The sequence below is a fragment of the Takifugu flavidus genome, unplaced genomic scaffold, assembly GCF_003711565.1.
Source record: "Takifugu flavidus isolate HTHZ2018 unplaced genomic scaffold, ASM371156v2 ctg249, whole genome shotgun sequence".
NCBI classification, from domain to species: domain Eukaryota; kingdom Metazoa; phylum Chordata; class Actinopteri; order Tetraodontiformes; family Tetraodontidae; genus Takifugu; species Takifugu flavidus.
This window is the reverse complement of record NW_026621907.1, coordinates 2,455-20,138: the sequence shown is the minus strand read 5'-3', so window position 1 is coordinate 20,138 and position 17,684 is coordinate 2,455. Positions and strand designations below refer to the sequence as shown.

General features: G+C 44.8%; 1 protein-coding gene across 5 annotated transcripts; it reads right to left on the bottom strand.

Moving 5' to 3' along the window:
- Positions 1-6,283: 6,283 nt before the first annotated feature.
- On the bottom strand, positions 6,284-13,127 carry LOC130519937 (uncharacterized). 5 transcript variants are annotated; one of them, XM_057023545.1, is made up of 6 exons: positions 12,100-13,127; positions 11,945-11,983; positions 11,813-11,860; positions 11,463-11,714; positions 11,111-11,371; positions 6,284-11,027 (listed from the first exon to the last, which is right to left on the bottom strand). In XM_057023545.1, the coding sequence occupies exons 1-6, from the start codon at positions 12,119-12,121 to the stop codon at positions 10,669-10,671; spliced, it is 981 nt and encodes a 326-aa protein (XP_056879525.1). In that variant the 5' UTR covers positions 12,122-13,127; the 3' UTR covers positions 6,284-10,668. The 5 variants fall into 5 exon arrangements, with proteins under 5 accessions (XP_056879525.1, XP_056879523.1, XP_056879521.1 ...); XM_057023543.1 differs by having other exon boundaries at positions 12,100-13,125; XM_057023541.1 differs by having other exon boundaries at positions 11,945-13,125.
- Between the last annotated feature and the right edge of the window lie 4,557 nt (positions 13,128-17,684).

The window sequence follows — 17,684 nt, the reverse complement described above, 5'->3', positions numbered from 1 at the left end:
TATGATCCCGCGCATCCCGGTAGCCTCGGTGGTGTAGAGCGGCTCCATAAGGGGGTGCAAGAAGAAATGGGAAAGACGGTTCCTCGAGAAAATGTTAAAACATTTCTACAGGGACAGGACGCTTACACTCTACACAAACCGGCCAGGATACATTTTCCAAGAAACAGGGTTTTCGCCCCCCGCCCTTTAAACCAATTTCAAGCGGACCTGTGCGATATGCAAGCCCTGTCGGAGCATAATGACGGATATAATTATTTATTAACGGTCATAGACATATTTTCCAAAAAAGCTTACGTCAGGGCTCTGAAGAGAAAATCAGCGGCTGAGGTGGTAAAGGCGTTTGAATCCATTTTTGAGTCAAGTCAGACGCCTGAAAAAATACAAACTGATGCGGGGAAAGAATTTTTTAACAAGAGTTTTGAAGCTTTGATGAGAAAACACAATATCGTTCATTTTTCCACCGCCAGCCACCTTAAGGCCTCTGTGATTGAAAGATTTAATCGTACATTAAAAGGTAGAATGTGGAGATATTTTACAGCAAACAACACTCTGCGATACACCGACGTCTTACAAGACTTGGTGAAAAGCTAGAATCACAGTTATCACAGCAGTATCAAGATGAAACCCGCTGAGGTAACCTCGGAGAACACTTTTAAAGTGTTTCAAAACTTGTACGGTAAATCTGAAAACCGACGGAAGGTTGAAACCAAGATGAATTTCAAGAAGGGGGACCTAGTTAGAATTTCAAAACTGAGAGGAGTGTTTGATAAAAAATATGAACAGAGTTTTACGAACGAGGTGTTTACGGTATCTGAACGCATCCCTCGCGACCCTCCAGTGTACAAGTTAAAAGATTACGATGGAGAACCCATCCAAGGGTCATTTTATGAGCCAGAGCTACAAAAGGTAACGATGGGGGAAGACAGACTTTTCCACGTAGAAAAGATTCTGAAGCATCGCGTCGTCAGGGGTGAAAAGCAAGTCTTTGTAAGTTGGAAAAACTGGCCGGAGAAATTCAACAGCTGGATCAAAGCCGCAGATTTAAAGAACGTATAAAAATCAACTCGCGATCGCAACGGATATCATTTCATCATGTACGGTCCGAAGGACGAGGTTTTTTTTATTACCCTACCCTCCAACGCCAGCGTCGATGTTTTTAAAGAAAACACGAGTTCCAGTTACCGCGTGGATTTGCCTCAACATATCGATTTAGAGGGAAGCTGGGAAGTAGCTTTAACGCAGATTTCATACCCGCACACCTTTTATCACCTTTATCAGGAGGATGCCTACTTTTACTGGAGGGAAAAACCTCAAGAACCGGCCACGGAGAGCGAGGTGCATCGTCAAGAGATGAGAGAATCATATTTCAACGGCATCTCAGCCTTTAGATTCGAGATGGACGGACAATTTAGAAGAATAAAGTCTGATATTTACCTCGTCTATGACAATCTTCTGAAAAGATTTGATTTCCAATCGGGAGGTAAAACCCACGTACTCTTCGAAGGACCCCTGGCATATTTGATGGGTATGAAATCAGGGGAATGGTTTACGTTTGACCAAAGGTATGCGTACTATCCCTGCGATTTACGAGCTGGGTTTTATCACATGTATTGTTACAGCGACGTAGTTGCACCGCAGATGGTCGGCGACGTTTATGCGCCACTTTTGAGAACGATTGATGTAAAAGGAACGTTCGGTGAAATCGTCACACAGTATTTCAATCCTGCTTACTATTTACCGGTGTCCAAAAACCACATTGAAAACATTCAGGTGGAGATAAAAACGGATCAAAACAAACCGGTAAAATTTTCATACGGCAAGACTATCGCGACTCTCCACTTTAGACCTAGAACTTGAACCCCAGGGTTATATATATTCCAATCGCCCGCGTCCTCATCATTCATTTTCAGGAGGCTGATCAGCTATCCACACACAAAGTGTTCAAGGCTAAGAGAAAAATAGAGAAAAAGAAAATGGCTCGGGTAGGTTTGAGAGAAGATCCTCACCGATTTGTACAATATTATGAGAGTCAAGTAGGGGGGAATTTGCCGGGGTTTTACGGTGCACCGGTCATGTACGGTCGGGGGATAGGATCTTTGTTTTCTAAATTATTTCGTTTCGTCAGCCCTTTGGCCAAGAAAGGTTTCGAAATAGCTAAACCTCATCTTAAAGCCGCTGCGAGTAACATCGCCTCCAACGCCGTCAAACACGTGATGGAACGGTTCGCCGGTGATCAAGAGATGAAGCAAGAAGGATCCGGGGGCATTATGGTGTTGTCGCGTAGGAAGAGAAGATGACCCCCCGGAGAACGCATCCCCTCGAGCTTTAATAAACAGCCGTTCGGTAAAAGGAAGAAATCAGTTGCAAAAGGCCGTCGTGTGAAGAAGAAGTCCGTCCGGAGCTCTGATATTTTTTAAGAATATCTTTTCTTTGAGAAAAAAGAAAATGGCTCTAGTACATCAGAAATCTCCAGAGTGTACTCTGGCCGAATTGGATTTATTTTCAGCACCTATGACGCAGCTGTCTATCGATGAAAAAACCTACACGGAAATTTCTCCCCTGTCAGCCATCACCGACGGGGGACCCATTGAGTTTTTCATCCCCGGAGACGGGGACCGGTATCTGGATCTGAACGACACTCTGTTGCATCTCCGTGTAAAAATCACCAACGCTAACGGATCGAACCTAGCTAATGACGCAGCGGTGGGTCTTATCAATTATCCTCTAAATACAATTTTCAGTCAATGCGACGTGACCCTGGGGGATCGACTCATCTCTCAGTCGAGCGCTACCCACCCCTATCGCTGCATGATTGAGACCCTGCTCAACTTTTCACCGGACACGCTCTCCAGTCAGTTTACCGGGGGTCTTTTTTACAAAGATACCGCCGGTCAGTGGACGCTATCGTGCTCGTGAACGGTCCAAATAAAGGGTTAACGAGGAGAGCCGCGTCCACAGCCCGTTCCAGAGAAGTACACCTGCTCGGTCCTCTCCACGGGGACATCTTTTTCTGCGAGAGACTATTGCTCAACTCTGTCGATTTGAGAATTAAACTGATGCGAGCCAACGATGCTTTCTGCCTCATGGGGGCGCGTGACTCTGCTTTTAGCCTAAAAGTACTGGGGGCTTCCCTATTTGTTAAAAAAGTAGCCGTGTCCCCTGCAGTCAGGTTAGGTCACGCCGCCGCCTTAATGAAGGGCAACGCTCTCTACCCCCTTTCACGCGTTAATGTGAAAACTTACTCTATTCCGGCAAACTCTAGGGTTTGCAACCAGGAGAATCTGTTTCTGGGTAGCATACCAAAGTACGTGGTTCTGGGTATGGTACACCACGAGGCTTTCACAGGAAGACGAGACCTGTCGCCTTTTAATTTCAGACACTATGACATGACCACCCCCTCCATAACACAGTGGACAAACTGAGGAGCAGCTTCAGCAACAGACTCCTGCAGCCTCGCTGCTCCAAGGAACGGTATAGGAAGTCATTCCTGCCGTCCGCCATTAAACTGTACAATTCACTCAAACCAACTCAACAATAATTGTGTAATGTTTATGTTGTAATTTTATTTCTAATTTATTCTATATTATGTATATATGCTTATAATGCTTATAATATGTATATATTATATTATGTATATATTATATATATGCTTATAATATATGCTGTATATATGCTTATAACATTCTAATCTATCTGTATTTATTTTTTTCTGTCTCTTTACTCTGCATTCGCTGCTACTATAATTCAATTTCCCCACGGGGATGAATAAAGTCCATCTTAATCTTAATCTTAATCGAATACCTGGCTCTCTGTCAGGACGGCCGGCAAGTTCCGGCTAAAGCTTTCCAACCCGATTTTAACAACGGGGTGTCCGTCAGAGAATTCTACAACATGTTCCTGGCTACCGGGAGACATCTCAAAGATTTACCCCTGAGTATCAGCCGTGATGACTTTAATGACGGCTACTCTCTGTTTGTGTTTAATCTCAATCCGAGCGATGACAACGACGCACTGTCTACTGTCTCAAACGGAAACCTCAGGCTGGAGTTGAGATTTAGAACACCCCTGCAGCACACCGCGACCCTTATCGTCTACGCCTGTTACGATTCTATTCTGGAGATCAACGCCAAGAGGCAGGTGCTGGTGGACTATTATTAAAAGATGGACAACGTTCAACGAGAGAACCTTCTGCATAGCCTGCTGGGAGATGTGTTTTGCGGGGTGTGGGCGTCCGATCAACTGCCCATGCTGAATCCCTCTTTTAGAACCCCGGCCTACTTTATCGTCAACACACATCCGGCTCACATGCCGGGGGAGCACTGGTTAGCTTTGACGCTGGAAAATGGTGGCATAGCCACCTTTTTTGATTCTTATGGATTTCCGCCGGACTTTGATCACTACCCCCCGAGCATCTTACAGTTTCTGGAAAAACCTTCTAAAAACATTGAGTACCACGACGTTCAGTTGCAGCACCACATGTCGACGGTCTGCGGACAACATTGCATCTATTACCTCTGTCACCGCGCGTGCGGGCTATCTTTTGATCAAGTACTGTCTTTGTACAATGATGATGTAATAAAGAATGACTTCATGGTGTACGACTATGTGAGGAAATATCAGCGCTGTATTAGAAATAAAATCAATGGTCCCTCCAAGCAGGGGTGTTGTTTTTTGCAATGTTTTAAAGATTTTTAAAGTTTTTGAATGAATGACTGTACGCTCGAAAAAATGTTTAATAAACGCTTTATTGGTAAAAGACAAAACTTTGTGTATTACATTTATTCACGATGAAATGTTAATCCAACGCGGGGGGTCATTTGTTCGTCTTCTAGTTTTTGACGGTAGATCCGCAGGTGTTTCAGAGTCTTGAGATCCGATCGCATCCATCTTGAGGAGTCGGTATTGATTACGCGCTTTTGGGTTACTTATAGAAGACAAAGGGATGTTTAATTCTGAGAGAGTATTTAAAAAATGTGTCCATCCGGGAGGTTCAGAACCCTCTGATTTTTTCTTTTTAAAAGGAAACAAGAGTCGTTTGAATAGATCGATCATGTGAGACCCTTTTACAACGTTGCCCCGGTACACAAATTCCCCTTTTGTATTCCAAACATCGTGACGGTCGGATAATTTCTTTAAGACGTATTCGGCGTTCTTGCGATCTCGCGGTGGGAGGCTCTGCAACACGTCGTCGATGATGCTATCGGACGTCCGTACGTCCGTCCCAGAATCTGCCTCTGCCTCCGTCTTTGTCAGATTCTCTGTCAGATTCTCTGTCTGATCCTGCTTCACAAAGGTCAGATATCTTTGCAGTAACGCGTTATATTTTTTAATTTTTTCATGAGAGCTCAGCCCCTGCTCGTTTAAGATGGCTCTCATCCTAGCATCCAAATCGTCCTCCGCGACATCTCTGATGGACTGGGAGGGTCGCGTCAGGCGGTTGAGTTGATGAGGGGTGACGAGAAACATTTTTTGGGCCTTTTTCAAAGTCATTTTCGTATCAATCCTCCGACGAGGTTCCCGATCAAAGGTACCACCGCTGAGAGGAGAGGTAAAAGAAATCCGCCCGTCTGCTTCTTTAGAACCTGTTGCTTCCTCTTTAACTGGTTCTTTTATCAGCCAACAGTTTGATAATTTTTTTCTGTCTCTTCAGTTTTTTAAATTGAGAAGGAGTCAGGGGGACGTTTCCTTTTAGAAGATTTAAAGAAATCTCACACAGTGTCTGGATAAAATCCGGGGAGCTGTGAATAAGAATGTCTCTACGTTTCTTGGGTGTGGCACGGTACAGGGCCTTCAGCAGGGGTGCGTTTCTTTTTATACGCGCTGACATGATGATCTACGTCGACGCTCTGGGGATGTAAACGGCCGCTTGCTGGTGAGGAAGTACACCCGTCCTCAGTCTGTACGGATCTGGGCAGACGGGGGTGAGATCCACTATTAAATACCCGTGAGGGTCTTTTGTGGCGTCTTCAAAACTCTCCAAGAAAAATGTCTTTTGTGATGGAAAAATCTGATGAGCCAATATATTCATTTGTAGTTTATCCCGTGGGTTTTTAAACATGACCAAATAATTGCTGTTCAAACTGATGGTGCGACTGTGTTTACCCTGGTGAAACACGTTTTGAGTCAACATCATAACACTCATGTTTCTGTGGTGGCGATACTGTGTAAAAATCTTTACCACTTCAGGATGGTCAGAGGCTTGAAAAATAACATCGTCCAAAATAATCAAATGCTTTTGATCAGGAGGAAACAGTGTTTCATCTTCAAAAGAATCGGGCAGACCTTTGACAAATTTAATGTTTTTAATCATCTTTTGCAGTTCAGCGTACATAGGTTGAAAAGAGGTATAAATCCACACGATATTGTCAGGTACAACATTTATTACACGGTCACAGTTTTCCAATACATTTTTTACAAAATAGGTCTTTCCACACCCGCTCGGACCCACGATTAAACAAGAAAAAGGAAAGATAAACCTAGGATCAAATTCAATTTCCTGCATTTCTAATACCCGAAAGGCAGAGTTGTTCCGTCAGCAAAGAGTCGTCTTTTGTCATACACCACCCTAAATTTTTTATCAAATGACACATTTCTCAATGCAAAACCCTTTTTATCACGTCTGATGCTGTGTTGACGGATCTCGATCGTGTTTCCCTCTTGTTTATTACTCAGGTAACCCTCCACCAGCTCTCTGACACTGTCAAAGCTCACACGCTCACAACATTCCCGGGTCTGAGTGATACCTTTCACACGCATGACGACTTTCTTTTTATTTCGTGTTTGGTACGCGTAACTCTTGGGACCCGCCGCTGCAAACTCTTGAATGCTGTCACCATCCAGTTCATCCGTCAGGTCACCTAAATAGTTACCCAGCTCTAGAGGTTTCTCACCCTCTTTGACCAGATAGATTAAACTATCTGTGTCGATGTAAAACACTCTGTCTTGTAGTTTTTCCAGATAACTGTACAGCTTCAGTCGTGCGTGTGCTGTGGTGAATGCTGCAATAAAAACATTACTCTGTTTACCTGGGGGTTGAACGTACCTGTCGGTGTATTTCCACCTGATGAGAGCTCTGTTGCTGTGGAGAACGGAAAAGTATTCGACTTTGTATTTACCTGAAAACATGTAACTAAAGAATTCTTTAGGATCTGAGACAATGGTGGTTTTAAACAAATTATCTCTCTGTGCAAACTTTCCCCACAAACTGTTGAGACACAATTTAGCAACCTGTCTTTTCACAGGATTGGTCTCGATTTTGCCAGCATCTAAAAGAATGCCCTGATGCTCCTGATAGTCCCTGATGTATTTTTCCCTGCTCTCTCGGTCCGTCGCCTCAGCGGGGTAACCCGAGGCTTCCTGCTTTCCTTTCAAAAAGGTGTGTATGTAGTCGGTAAACACAGTGTCGCTGCTCTTGTCAAAGTGCCAGACTTCTGTAATTTTACCCACCCTGTACCCCACATCCAGAGCTTTGATGAATTCAACGGTGACCCAGACCCCCGTCAGAGCTCTGCCCTCATCGTCGTGTTCGCAGGGGCCACCCTCATTGTTAGTTTCGGCACAGGTGCGACACAGTGTAAAGAGTAATTTACCTCCCTCACTTTTGTGCGGTAACACGGGGAATAAAAGACCTCGAGGAGGATACACAGTGGCTCTGATGAAGCCGTAGTAGCTGCGTGGGTCCTCGAAATCTTTGTAGATGATCACGGGGTGACCAAGGGGTAAGAGCAAGTACTGTTGACAAACGGGTACAGTGAGGTGACATCAACATAGTGGATGGTTTCATCGGGCGCTGCCGTGTGTCGCAGTTTTAAAGCGCTCGTTCTACCTCCGAAAAGTGCTTTTCGGGGGTTGAGAGGCTCAGGAGCGTTAAAGCAACGGAGAAATTCTTTAACCTCCGTGCATGTTGTTTTCATCTGGTTCCACGTGTGTTCTCTCATGACTACAACACGAACCCCATGTGTGGTCTGTAGCTCACTCACCCTCTTCTCACTTTTGTAGTGCAGTTCACCAAAGGTGACGCCTCTCATATCGCACTGTACTGTGGGATCAAAGCAACTGGGACAGCCGTGGTAAAAACATCCATGAAATTCCCAGACATGTTTTACACCGTCAATCTCAGCATATCCGTCTACGAAAAATGCACCAATCTGTTTTTCACCCATGTTTAGAGCATGCTGTATAAAGATTTTTTCTTTGTGCATCAACCATTCTAACCATTGAACCGATGCGCTAGAGAATCTTTTGCTCTGATTCAAATAGTTGTGAGGGCAGGGGATAGCCAGAGTGTTAGGAGTCAGATAATTGGTGCGAAACACCTTCATACAGGCTCCGGCTATGGTGATAGAACCAAAAGGGTCTACCCCCGTCTCACCTAGGAACTGATCTCTAAATTTAAGACTGCCCTGGGTGAGAATGTCAACATCATTTTTGCAGTACAGCGAGGCCTCCTTTTTGAAGTCAAAGGTACCTCGGCTGACCTCGTTGTACCACGGGTCAAATTCTTCCCGTTCGCGCACCGTCATGCGATCTACGTCGTAGTCGGACGGAACGGGATAGGGCCCCACGTAATTGAGGTGAATTTCTGAGCTAAATTTGTGTGGGAAATACCCCTTGGTCTTGTCAGTGAATCCTAAGGCTTTGGGCATAGCGCTGAGACGCATGGGGAGAAATGACAGGGAATCTATGAATTTGAGACCATAATGGGATTCCTCAAAACTGAGGATTTTACTCCCGTTCATCAGAATCTGTTGTGGCGTCACATCCAGTTCCAACATACCTTTTAACACCAGATAACTGTCAACCCCTTGGCATTATGGGCTATAAGATGTTCTGTTTGTATCGTGGCTTCCTGAAATGCAAAATAAACATTTTAGCACAGTCAAGACCATAAAACGCCTTCTCTTCACCTTTGGATGTTTTTGTATGCACTAAAAAAGGAACATGCTCTCCATTTTGACCCACAAATGTTTCAAAATCATAAAAAACCAAATCAGGATGTGAGATGTCTGGTTGGAGGGTAGGAATGTAACAACTATGATCGACTTTAGAGTCGCTCTGCAGTTTTTCACCACAGATTTTACATTTTTTCACCGCACAGCGATGCTTTGCATCGTCTAACGACAAATTGACACTGTAGTATAGTTCGCATCGTGCGCATTTTTTGATTTGGTCGCAGAGGCTGGACTTTCTGCTTGAACCGACCAATTTGTGTCTGGTGAAACAAGAGGGTGAGCGACACGTTCTGTTACAGTCAGAGCAAACCACTGTGTTGAACCCCTCTGTGGGGCAGGCAGGATCGTTGCACACTGCGCAGTAACCTTTACAAAAGTGGGTATAGGGGTGCTTAAAAGTCTTGTAACAATAATTACAGACTGACGACCCCAGGAAGGCTTTGAGATTTTTTATCCCATAATAGTGATTTTGTAGTAAAAAGAGAAACAACTGATTGGAACGATCAGAGAATTTTGTCTCATAATGTGAGAGGGGTTTACTGTGGCATGTTCTGTAAAACACAACAATTTTACGCCCCAGAATATTTTCAAATTTACCAATGTCACTGAAAGTGACGGGGGTCTCATCATTTAAACCAGCCTGATGCTGCAACTTCCTCGCAATATCAAGGCATTCTCTTTCAGTAAGTTTCGGGTAGATAACGTGAGCTAGACTGATGGCGAAGCAAAGCTGGTTGTCTCTGTTGTCTACGATAAATAAGTGACGTCTTTTTTGTCAATGATTTCACAGTCTAGAGTTTTCTCCATCTTACGTTTGGCACCTCCTCCTGGGTTCTGCACCACGTGAAGGATGAATTCTATATTCTCATCCGATGAAATGATACCGTTTGACTGCACAATCCGATCTAGCATTCCATTAAAAGCCGGTAGAATATTTTCACCTTGTTCATCCACAGCAACTGTAACATGATTGTGTACGTTTTCACCCACCACCTCCAACTGTATTAAATCATTGCGACTACTATGTCGTCTGGCAACATCCACCAATTCGCTGATAACCCCTGTTACATCTCGATAGAATGTTGCAATGTCAGGCACATTTCCCCGAGTGGGAATGTTAAAGGAGCGTCTTGTTCTCCATGCGTTAAAATCATTAAAAAACCTCTCACCCCGCTCAGGAGAGAGATCGGATGGATTTTCTCCTAGCCCTCCTCCCCCTTGCTGAGGAGAAAGATGGGGTGAGGGGCTGCTCTCTGACCCCCCTTCTCCTGGCCTCTCATCCTGTTCAGGAGGGGGGTTAGGAAGAGCCGATTGTGTCTCGCTGAATCCGTCTCTGATCTGATTGTTACCGCGTGTAAGACATGATCACTTTGCGTGTGGAGAGCTGATGAAGGAGAATGATTTTCAAACTCTACTGCATTAACTGCATTAAGGTTTTCGAGGGCATCATTTATGAGTTGTAAGGTGTCAAGTTCTAGGACGTTTTCATTTTGCTCTGTAAATTGTAAATTTATTGGAATGGAGATTGGAATTTCACTTAATTGATCAACAGCTATTTGTAAAGCATTCGGTACTTGATTAAAATATTCAACATTGAAATCCTCATCACTTAATTGATCAACAGCTATTTGTAAAACAATCGGTACTTGATTAAAATATTCAACATTGAAATCCTCATCCATATCTTAAACAAAAGACAGAAAAAGGAAAAAAAAAATTACAGCTTTTTCAACACTGTTTTAGTACACCTTTGGTTACAATTGGAGGAAACAATATACCGTATGACATTATTGAAAATCTCCAGCACTACCTTGTCTTGGGGGTGTTGGGAATGAATGTAGCAGCCTGTATCCTCAGCCCTGTCAAAGAGCGGATCAGGAACGCTCTCGTGGTGCTCGTGCTGTTGTTGGGGATGATTGTATCCGGCTGTATCCCCGTCCACCCTGTTGAAGGACGGTTGACGAACGCTCTCGTGGTGCTTGTGCTGTTGTTGGGGATGATCGTTGCCCCCCGTATCCCCCTCCACCCTGTTGAAGGACGGTTCAGGGACGCTCTCGTTTAATCTCAACCCTGAATCTGTAATTAGATGAGAGATGAGTTATTATTTTTTTTATATATTATTATTATTATTAGTCAAGAAGATATAGTATAAAATATACCATCAAACAATCTCCTGACAATGTTAGACTTGTGTCTCTGGTTCCTACGTCTCCTTATCGGCCTCGCAGGTTCGAAAGGATCTGGTGAAAGGGAGGGTCGAGCTGCCGTGGGTGCCGCTGTAAGTACAGGGGTCAGAGTGGTACACGCTTGCCGTATTCTACGTCTCCTCGCAGGGGCAGAAGGTTCACGGGAGGGTGGAAAGGCCGTGGGAGTCACAGTGCTCAGAGAGGCGCACGTTTGAAGGTTCTGTTTTGATGGTTCTGTTTAGACAGAGGGGAAAATCGTTAAAATACAAATCATCAAAACGGCACATATTTTGTATATACTTCTAATCACAGATAAATATATTACCTTGTACAGTCGACTTCGGTCCTCCTGGCTGTCTCACACGTCTTCTGGAGAGTTTGTTCGTCTGCTTACTTGAGTCAGTCCCATGTTGAAGTGCCGAGGTTTCCCTCTCAATCTCAATTTCACCAATTTCAGATACACAGCAATTTGTCCCCTGCACGGGGGGTGGGGTTTCAGAACTCAGCAATGCTTTTACTGCTTTTTCAGTTTCTTGGTTGTCTTCGGATACCAATCTTTCAGCCCTGGCTAACAGATCTGAAAAATGTATCATAAAAAGTTATATTTCAGCAATCTATGAACAACTGAGCTGTTCATAAAAAACAAAACAAAACAAAAAACTGTATGTAAAATACCAATGTCTGTTTGCGTGAGGGTTATTCCTTCAAACTCATCGGCGCTGACTTTAAAGATACAGAAAATTACACTTAAAAATCTAGAATAAAAATAGAACAACTTTCAGGTTAAAAAGATCACGGATTGCTTACCAGGATAAATTGGCATATGGTGAACCTCTACTGTAACTTCTAAAACACAGTTATTCGTAAATAGTAGTTAATCATTAATAGTTCATTCATTAATAGTTTTCTAAAACTATTTAGAAAACTACAGAGAAAAAGTTTGGGAAGAATTTGAGGCTTACCGGTAGTCATCTTTGCAGCCATCTTTGTTTGTTACACGCGCTCGCAGACGGTGAAGCTTCCGATGAAGTTCTGGAGGACTGAGCTAATGACTGTGAGATGATCATGTATATATTCGCTTTACAATGCTTGGCGAGAAGGAAAAAAAAGAAAAAAGTTGAGTGGCGCCGAAAAGTCTGATATTGACGATTGCCCCGGTGGACCAACTGGTGGTGATGTAGCTCCCATGGGGATAAGTCCCTACACGGGAACTCTACCAAACAACAGGTTCAGGCGATATAACTCATGTTAAGAATGTTTTTCTCCAGGAGGGGGTCCAGGTCTCCAGGGGATTTAAGCTTCTTCAGTTACACACCTCGGACACCGGAAGACACCGTAGGCCCCTAAATTTCTTACTTGAGGCCACCAACTCTTTTCTCTTTTCTTCTGAACCACAGTGTTAGGGTTCTAACAGTCTAACTTTCTCCAATAGTTTTCTCTTCTCTAGTTTTCACAAATGTTTCACAAAATGTTTGTTCTGTGGAAGGTTTCTGTTCTGTGTTGTTTCTTTCTTCACAGCCTTCTTCAGTCACACACACCATTCTCGGTTTGATCAGTTTCAACACACCCCAGTCATTGGAAGACATCGTAGCCGACAACATAGGCCCCTCAGTGGAAGATTCTTCCCGCTGATAGAGAATCAACTCCCCCGTCTTGTAACGGAACACATACCCAAAACTCCCTGTTTGACTATAAGGCTCCAAAGACCATTCTTGCTGCAAAGGCTCAGAAGGTGACGCCTGAGAACGCTGTACAAACACCGTGGATTTTTCAACTACTTTTCCACACAATTCTCTTATAACGGTCACAGCCGTCTCACCAATCACGGATGTAGAACTACTCATGTTGTCCACAGATGGCTATGCCAGGACTATGGCAAAACTGATTTGTAACTGTTTTGTAACTGCTGCCCTTCCTTTTTAAAAAAAGGCGGGAGGGAGAATGGCGGGAGGCGGGAAAGGGAGGTGGGGGGGGGGGGACAGATGTGGGCGGGTTCAGGGAAAGGTCAACCTGTCACTTTGACAAGAAGTACCCCATTTCTTCTCTGACCTCCTCTTGAGGGCTTCACGGAGGACCCTCTCTTTGGTTTGGTAGTCGTGGAATCGGATGATGACCGGCCGTGGTCTCTCGCCTTGTTTAGGTTTTGAGGCCAGGGATCTGTGAGCACGGTCCAGTACAGGTGGTTTCGGCAGTGTCTCCTCACCCAGCAGTTGGGACAGCAATGCGGAGAAAAAATCGGTCGGTCGAGGGCCTTCAATCGATTCAGGAAGTCCTATAATACGGACATTGTTGCGGCGGCTGCGAGCCTCGAGGTCTGCTGTTTTGGCTTTTAGCTTCTCGTTAGCCGCGGTTAGCTCCGTGCACGTAGCTTCAAGGCCGAGCAGGCGGCCATCCACCGAGTCCGCGTTAGTCTCCAGAGAGGCCGTGACTAGACACGGTGGTTTGGATGAGGTCGATTTTGGCCTCAAGCGCCGTGAAGGCTGTCTTGAACTCCGCGGCTAAATCGGCCTTGTGCCGGTCTAGGAGGCTTGTTAGCGCGGCCATGCTAAACTCGTTAGCAGTCGCGGCATCGGGAGGCGCGGAGTCTTTTTTATTTTGTTTTGCACTCTTACTTGTCATTTCAAAGCGTGTCGTGACGTTGCGATCTCTCTACGATGTTGTTCCGGGCGGTAGCGGGTGGAGAGGGGGCTAGAAAAAGTGAAGGTCGAAAAAAGTTTGGGAGAGCGGGAGAGAAGCGTCTACTCCGCGTCCGCCATGACCGGAAGTCCTCTCCACGTAATGTTTTTTAACGTAATATTAAGAAAGGTCTAATGTGCATGTGTGTGTGTCTGTGTGTGAGTGAGTGTGAGAATGAGTGAGAGAGGGTTGGGTTAAAGTTAGGGTTAGGGTTAGGGTTAGCATTAGGGTTAGGGTTAGCGTTAGGGTTAGGGTTAGGGTTAGGGTTAGAGTTAGAGTTAGGGTTAGCATTAGGGTTAGGGTTAGCATTAGGGTTAGCATTAGGGTTAGGGTTAGCATTAGGGTTAGGGTTAGGGTTGGAGTTTAGGTTAGGGTTAGGGTTAGCATTAGGGTTGGAGTTAGGGTTAGGGTTAGCATTAGGGTTAGGGTTAGCATTAGGGTTAGCATTAGGGTTAGCATTAGGGTTAGGGTTGGAGTTAGGGTTAGGGTTAGCATTAGGGTTAGGGTTAGGGTTGGAGTTAGGGTTAGCATTAGGGTTAGGGTTAGGGTTAGGGTTAGGGTTAGCGTTAGGGTTAGGGTTAGCGTTAGGGTTAGGGTTAGGGTTAGAGTTAGAGTTAGAGTTAGCATTATGGTTAGGTTTGGATTAGGGTTATGGTTAGCATTAGGGTTAGGGTTAGGGTTGGAGTTTAGGTTAGGGTTAGGGTTAGCATTAGGGTTGGAGTTAGGGTTAGGGTTAGCATTAGGGTTAGGGTTAGCATTAGGGTTAGCATTAGGGTTAGGGTTGGAGTTAGGGTTAGGGTTAGCATTAGGGTTAGGGTTAGGGTTGGAGTTAGGGTTAGCATTAGGGTTAGGGTTAGCATTAGAGTTAGGGTTATAGTTAGGGTTAGCATTAGGGTTAGGGTTGGAGTTAGGGTTAGCATTAGCATTCGGGTTAGCATTAGCATTAGGGTTAGCATTAGGGTTAGGGTTGGAGTTAGGGTTAGAGGTCTAATGTGCATGTGTGTGTGTGTGTGTGTGTGTGTGTGTGTGAGTGAGTGTGAGAATGAGTGAGAGAGTGTGAGATTGAGTGAGTGTGTAAGTGAATGAGTTCCTAAAGCACACACGCGCGCACACGCGCACATTCGCGCACACTCGAACGTAATGTTTTTTAACGTAGTGTGAGTGTCTGTGTGTGAGTGAGTGTGAGATTGAGTGAGTGTGTAAGTGACTGAGTTCCTTAAACACACACGCGCACTTACGCGCACACACGCGCACACGTGCGCACTTACGCGCACATAAGCGGACATGTGCGCACACTCGAACGTAATGTTTCTTTTAAGTAATATTTGGAAAGGTCTAATGTGCATGTGTGTGTGTCTGTGTGTGAGATTGAGTGAGTGTGTAAGTGAATGAGTTCCTAAAGCACACGCGCGCACTTACGCGCACACACGCGCACACGTGCGCACTTACGCGCACATTCGCGCACACTCAAACGTAATGTTTTTTAACGTAATATTTAGAAAGGTGTAATGTGCATGTGTGTGTGTCTGTGTGTGAGTGAGTGTGAGATTGAGTGAGAGAGGGTTGGGTTAGGGTTAGCATTAGGGTTAGGGTTAGCATTAGGGTTAGGGTTAGGGTTGGAGTTAGGGTTAGCATTAGGGTTAGGGTTAGCATTAGGGTTGGAGTTTAGGTTAGGGTTAGGGTTAGCATTAGGGTTACGGTTGGAGTTATGGTTAGCATTAGGGTTAGGGTTGGAGTTAGGGTTAGCATTAGGGTTAGAGTTAGAGTTAGGGTTAGCATTAGGGTTGGAGTTTAGGTTAGAGTTAGGGTTAGCATTAGGGTTAGGGTTGGAGTTATGGTTAGCATTAGGGTTAGGGTTGGAGTTAGGGTTAGGGTTAGCATTAGGGTTAGAGTTAGAGTTAGGGTTAGCATTAGGGTTAGGGTTGGAGTTAGGGTTAGCATTAGGGTTAGGGTTGGAGTTAGGGTTAGGGTTAGCATTAGAGTTCGGGTTAGGGTTAGAGTTAGGGTTAGCATTAGCATTCGGGTTAGGGTTGGAGTTAGGGTTAGCATTAGCATTCGGGTTAGCATTAGCATTCGGGTTAGCATTAGGGTTAGGGTTGGAGTTAGGGTTAGAGGTCTAATGTGCATGTGTGTGTGTCTGTGTGTGAGTGAGTGTGAGAATGAGTGAGAGAGTGTGAGATTGAGTGAGTGTGTAAGTGAATGAGTTCCTAAAGCACACACGCGCACACACGCGCACATTCGCGCGCACTCGAACGGAATGTTTTTTAACGTAGTGTGAGTGTCTGTGTGTGTGTGAGTGTGAGATTGAGTGAGTGTGTAAGTGACTGAGTTCCTTAAACACACACGCGCACTTACGCGCACACACGCGCACACGTGCGCACTTACGCGCACATAAGCGCACATTCGCGCACACTCGAACGTAATGTTTTTTAACGTAATATGTAGAAAGGTCTAATGTGCATGTGTGTGTGTCTGTGTGTGAGTGAGTGTGAGAATGAGTGAGAGAGGGTTAGGGTTAGGGTTAGGGTTGGAGCTAGGGTTAGGGTTAGCATTAGGGTTAGGGTTAGCATTAGGGTTAGGGTTAGGGTTGGAGTTATGGTTAGCATTAGGGTTAGGGTTAGGGTTGGAGTTAGGGTTAGCATTAGGGTTCGGGTTAGCATTACGGTTAGGGTTGGAGTTAGGGTTAGCATTAGCATTCGGGTTAGCATTAGGGTTAGGGTTGGAGTTAGGGTTAGAGGTCTAATGTGCATGTGTGTGTGTCTGTGTGTGAGTGAGTGTGAGAATGAGTGAGAGAGTGTGAGATTGAGTGAGTGTGTAAGTGAATGAGTTCCTAAAGTACACACGCGCACTTACGCGCACACACGCGCACATTCGCGCACACTCGAACGTAATGTTTTTTAACGTAGTGTGAGTGTCTGTGTGTGAGTGAGTGTGAGATTGAGTGAGTGTGTAAGTGACTGAGTTCCTTAAACACACACGCGCACTTACGCGCACACGTGCGCACATAAGCGGACATGTGCGCACACTCGAACGTAATGTTTTTTTTAACGTAATATTTGGAAAGGTATATTGTGCATGTGTGTGTGTCTGTGTGTGAGATTGAGTGAGTGTGTAAGTGAATGAGTTCCTAAAGTACACACGCGCACTTACGCGCACACACGCGCACATTCGCGCACACTCGAACGTAATGTTTTTTAACGTAATATTTAGAAAGGTCTAATGTGCATGTGTGTGTGTCTGTGTGTGAGTGAGTGTGAGATTGAGTGAATGTGTAAGTAACTAAGTTCTGCAAGCACACACGCGCACTTATGCGCACATAGTTGCACGTAATGTTTTTTAACGTAATATTAAGAAAGGTCTAATGTGCATGTGTGAGTGTCTGTGTGTGAGTGAGTGTGAGAATGAGTGAGAGAGGGTTGGGTTAGGGTTAGCATTAGCATTAGGGTTAGGGTTAGCATTAGGGTTTGGGTTAGGGTTAGGGTTGGAGTTAGGGTTAGGGTTAGCATTAGGGTTAGGGTTAGCATTCGGGTTAGGGTTGGAGTTAGGGTTAGGGTCAATTAGGGTTAGGGTTAGCATTAGGGTTAGGGTTAGCATTAGGGTTACGGTTAGTGTTAGAGTTAGGGTTAGCATTAGGGTTAGGGTTAGGGTTGGAGTTATGGTTAGCATTAGGGTTAGGTTAGGGTTGGAGTTAGGGTTAGCATTATGGTTAGGGTTAGCATTAGGGTTAGGGTTAGAGTTAGAGTTAGGGTTAGCATTAGGGTTAGGGTTGGAGTTAGGGTTAGCATTAGGGTTAGGGTTAGGGTTGGAGTTAGGGTTAGCATTAGGGTTAGGGTTAGCATTAGAGTTAGGGTTAGAGTTAGGGTTAGCATTA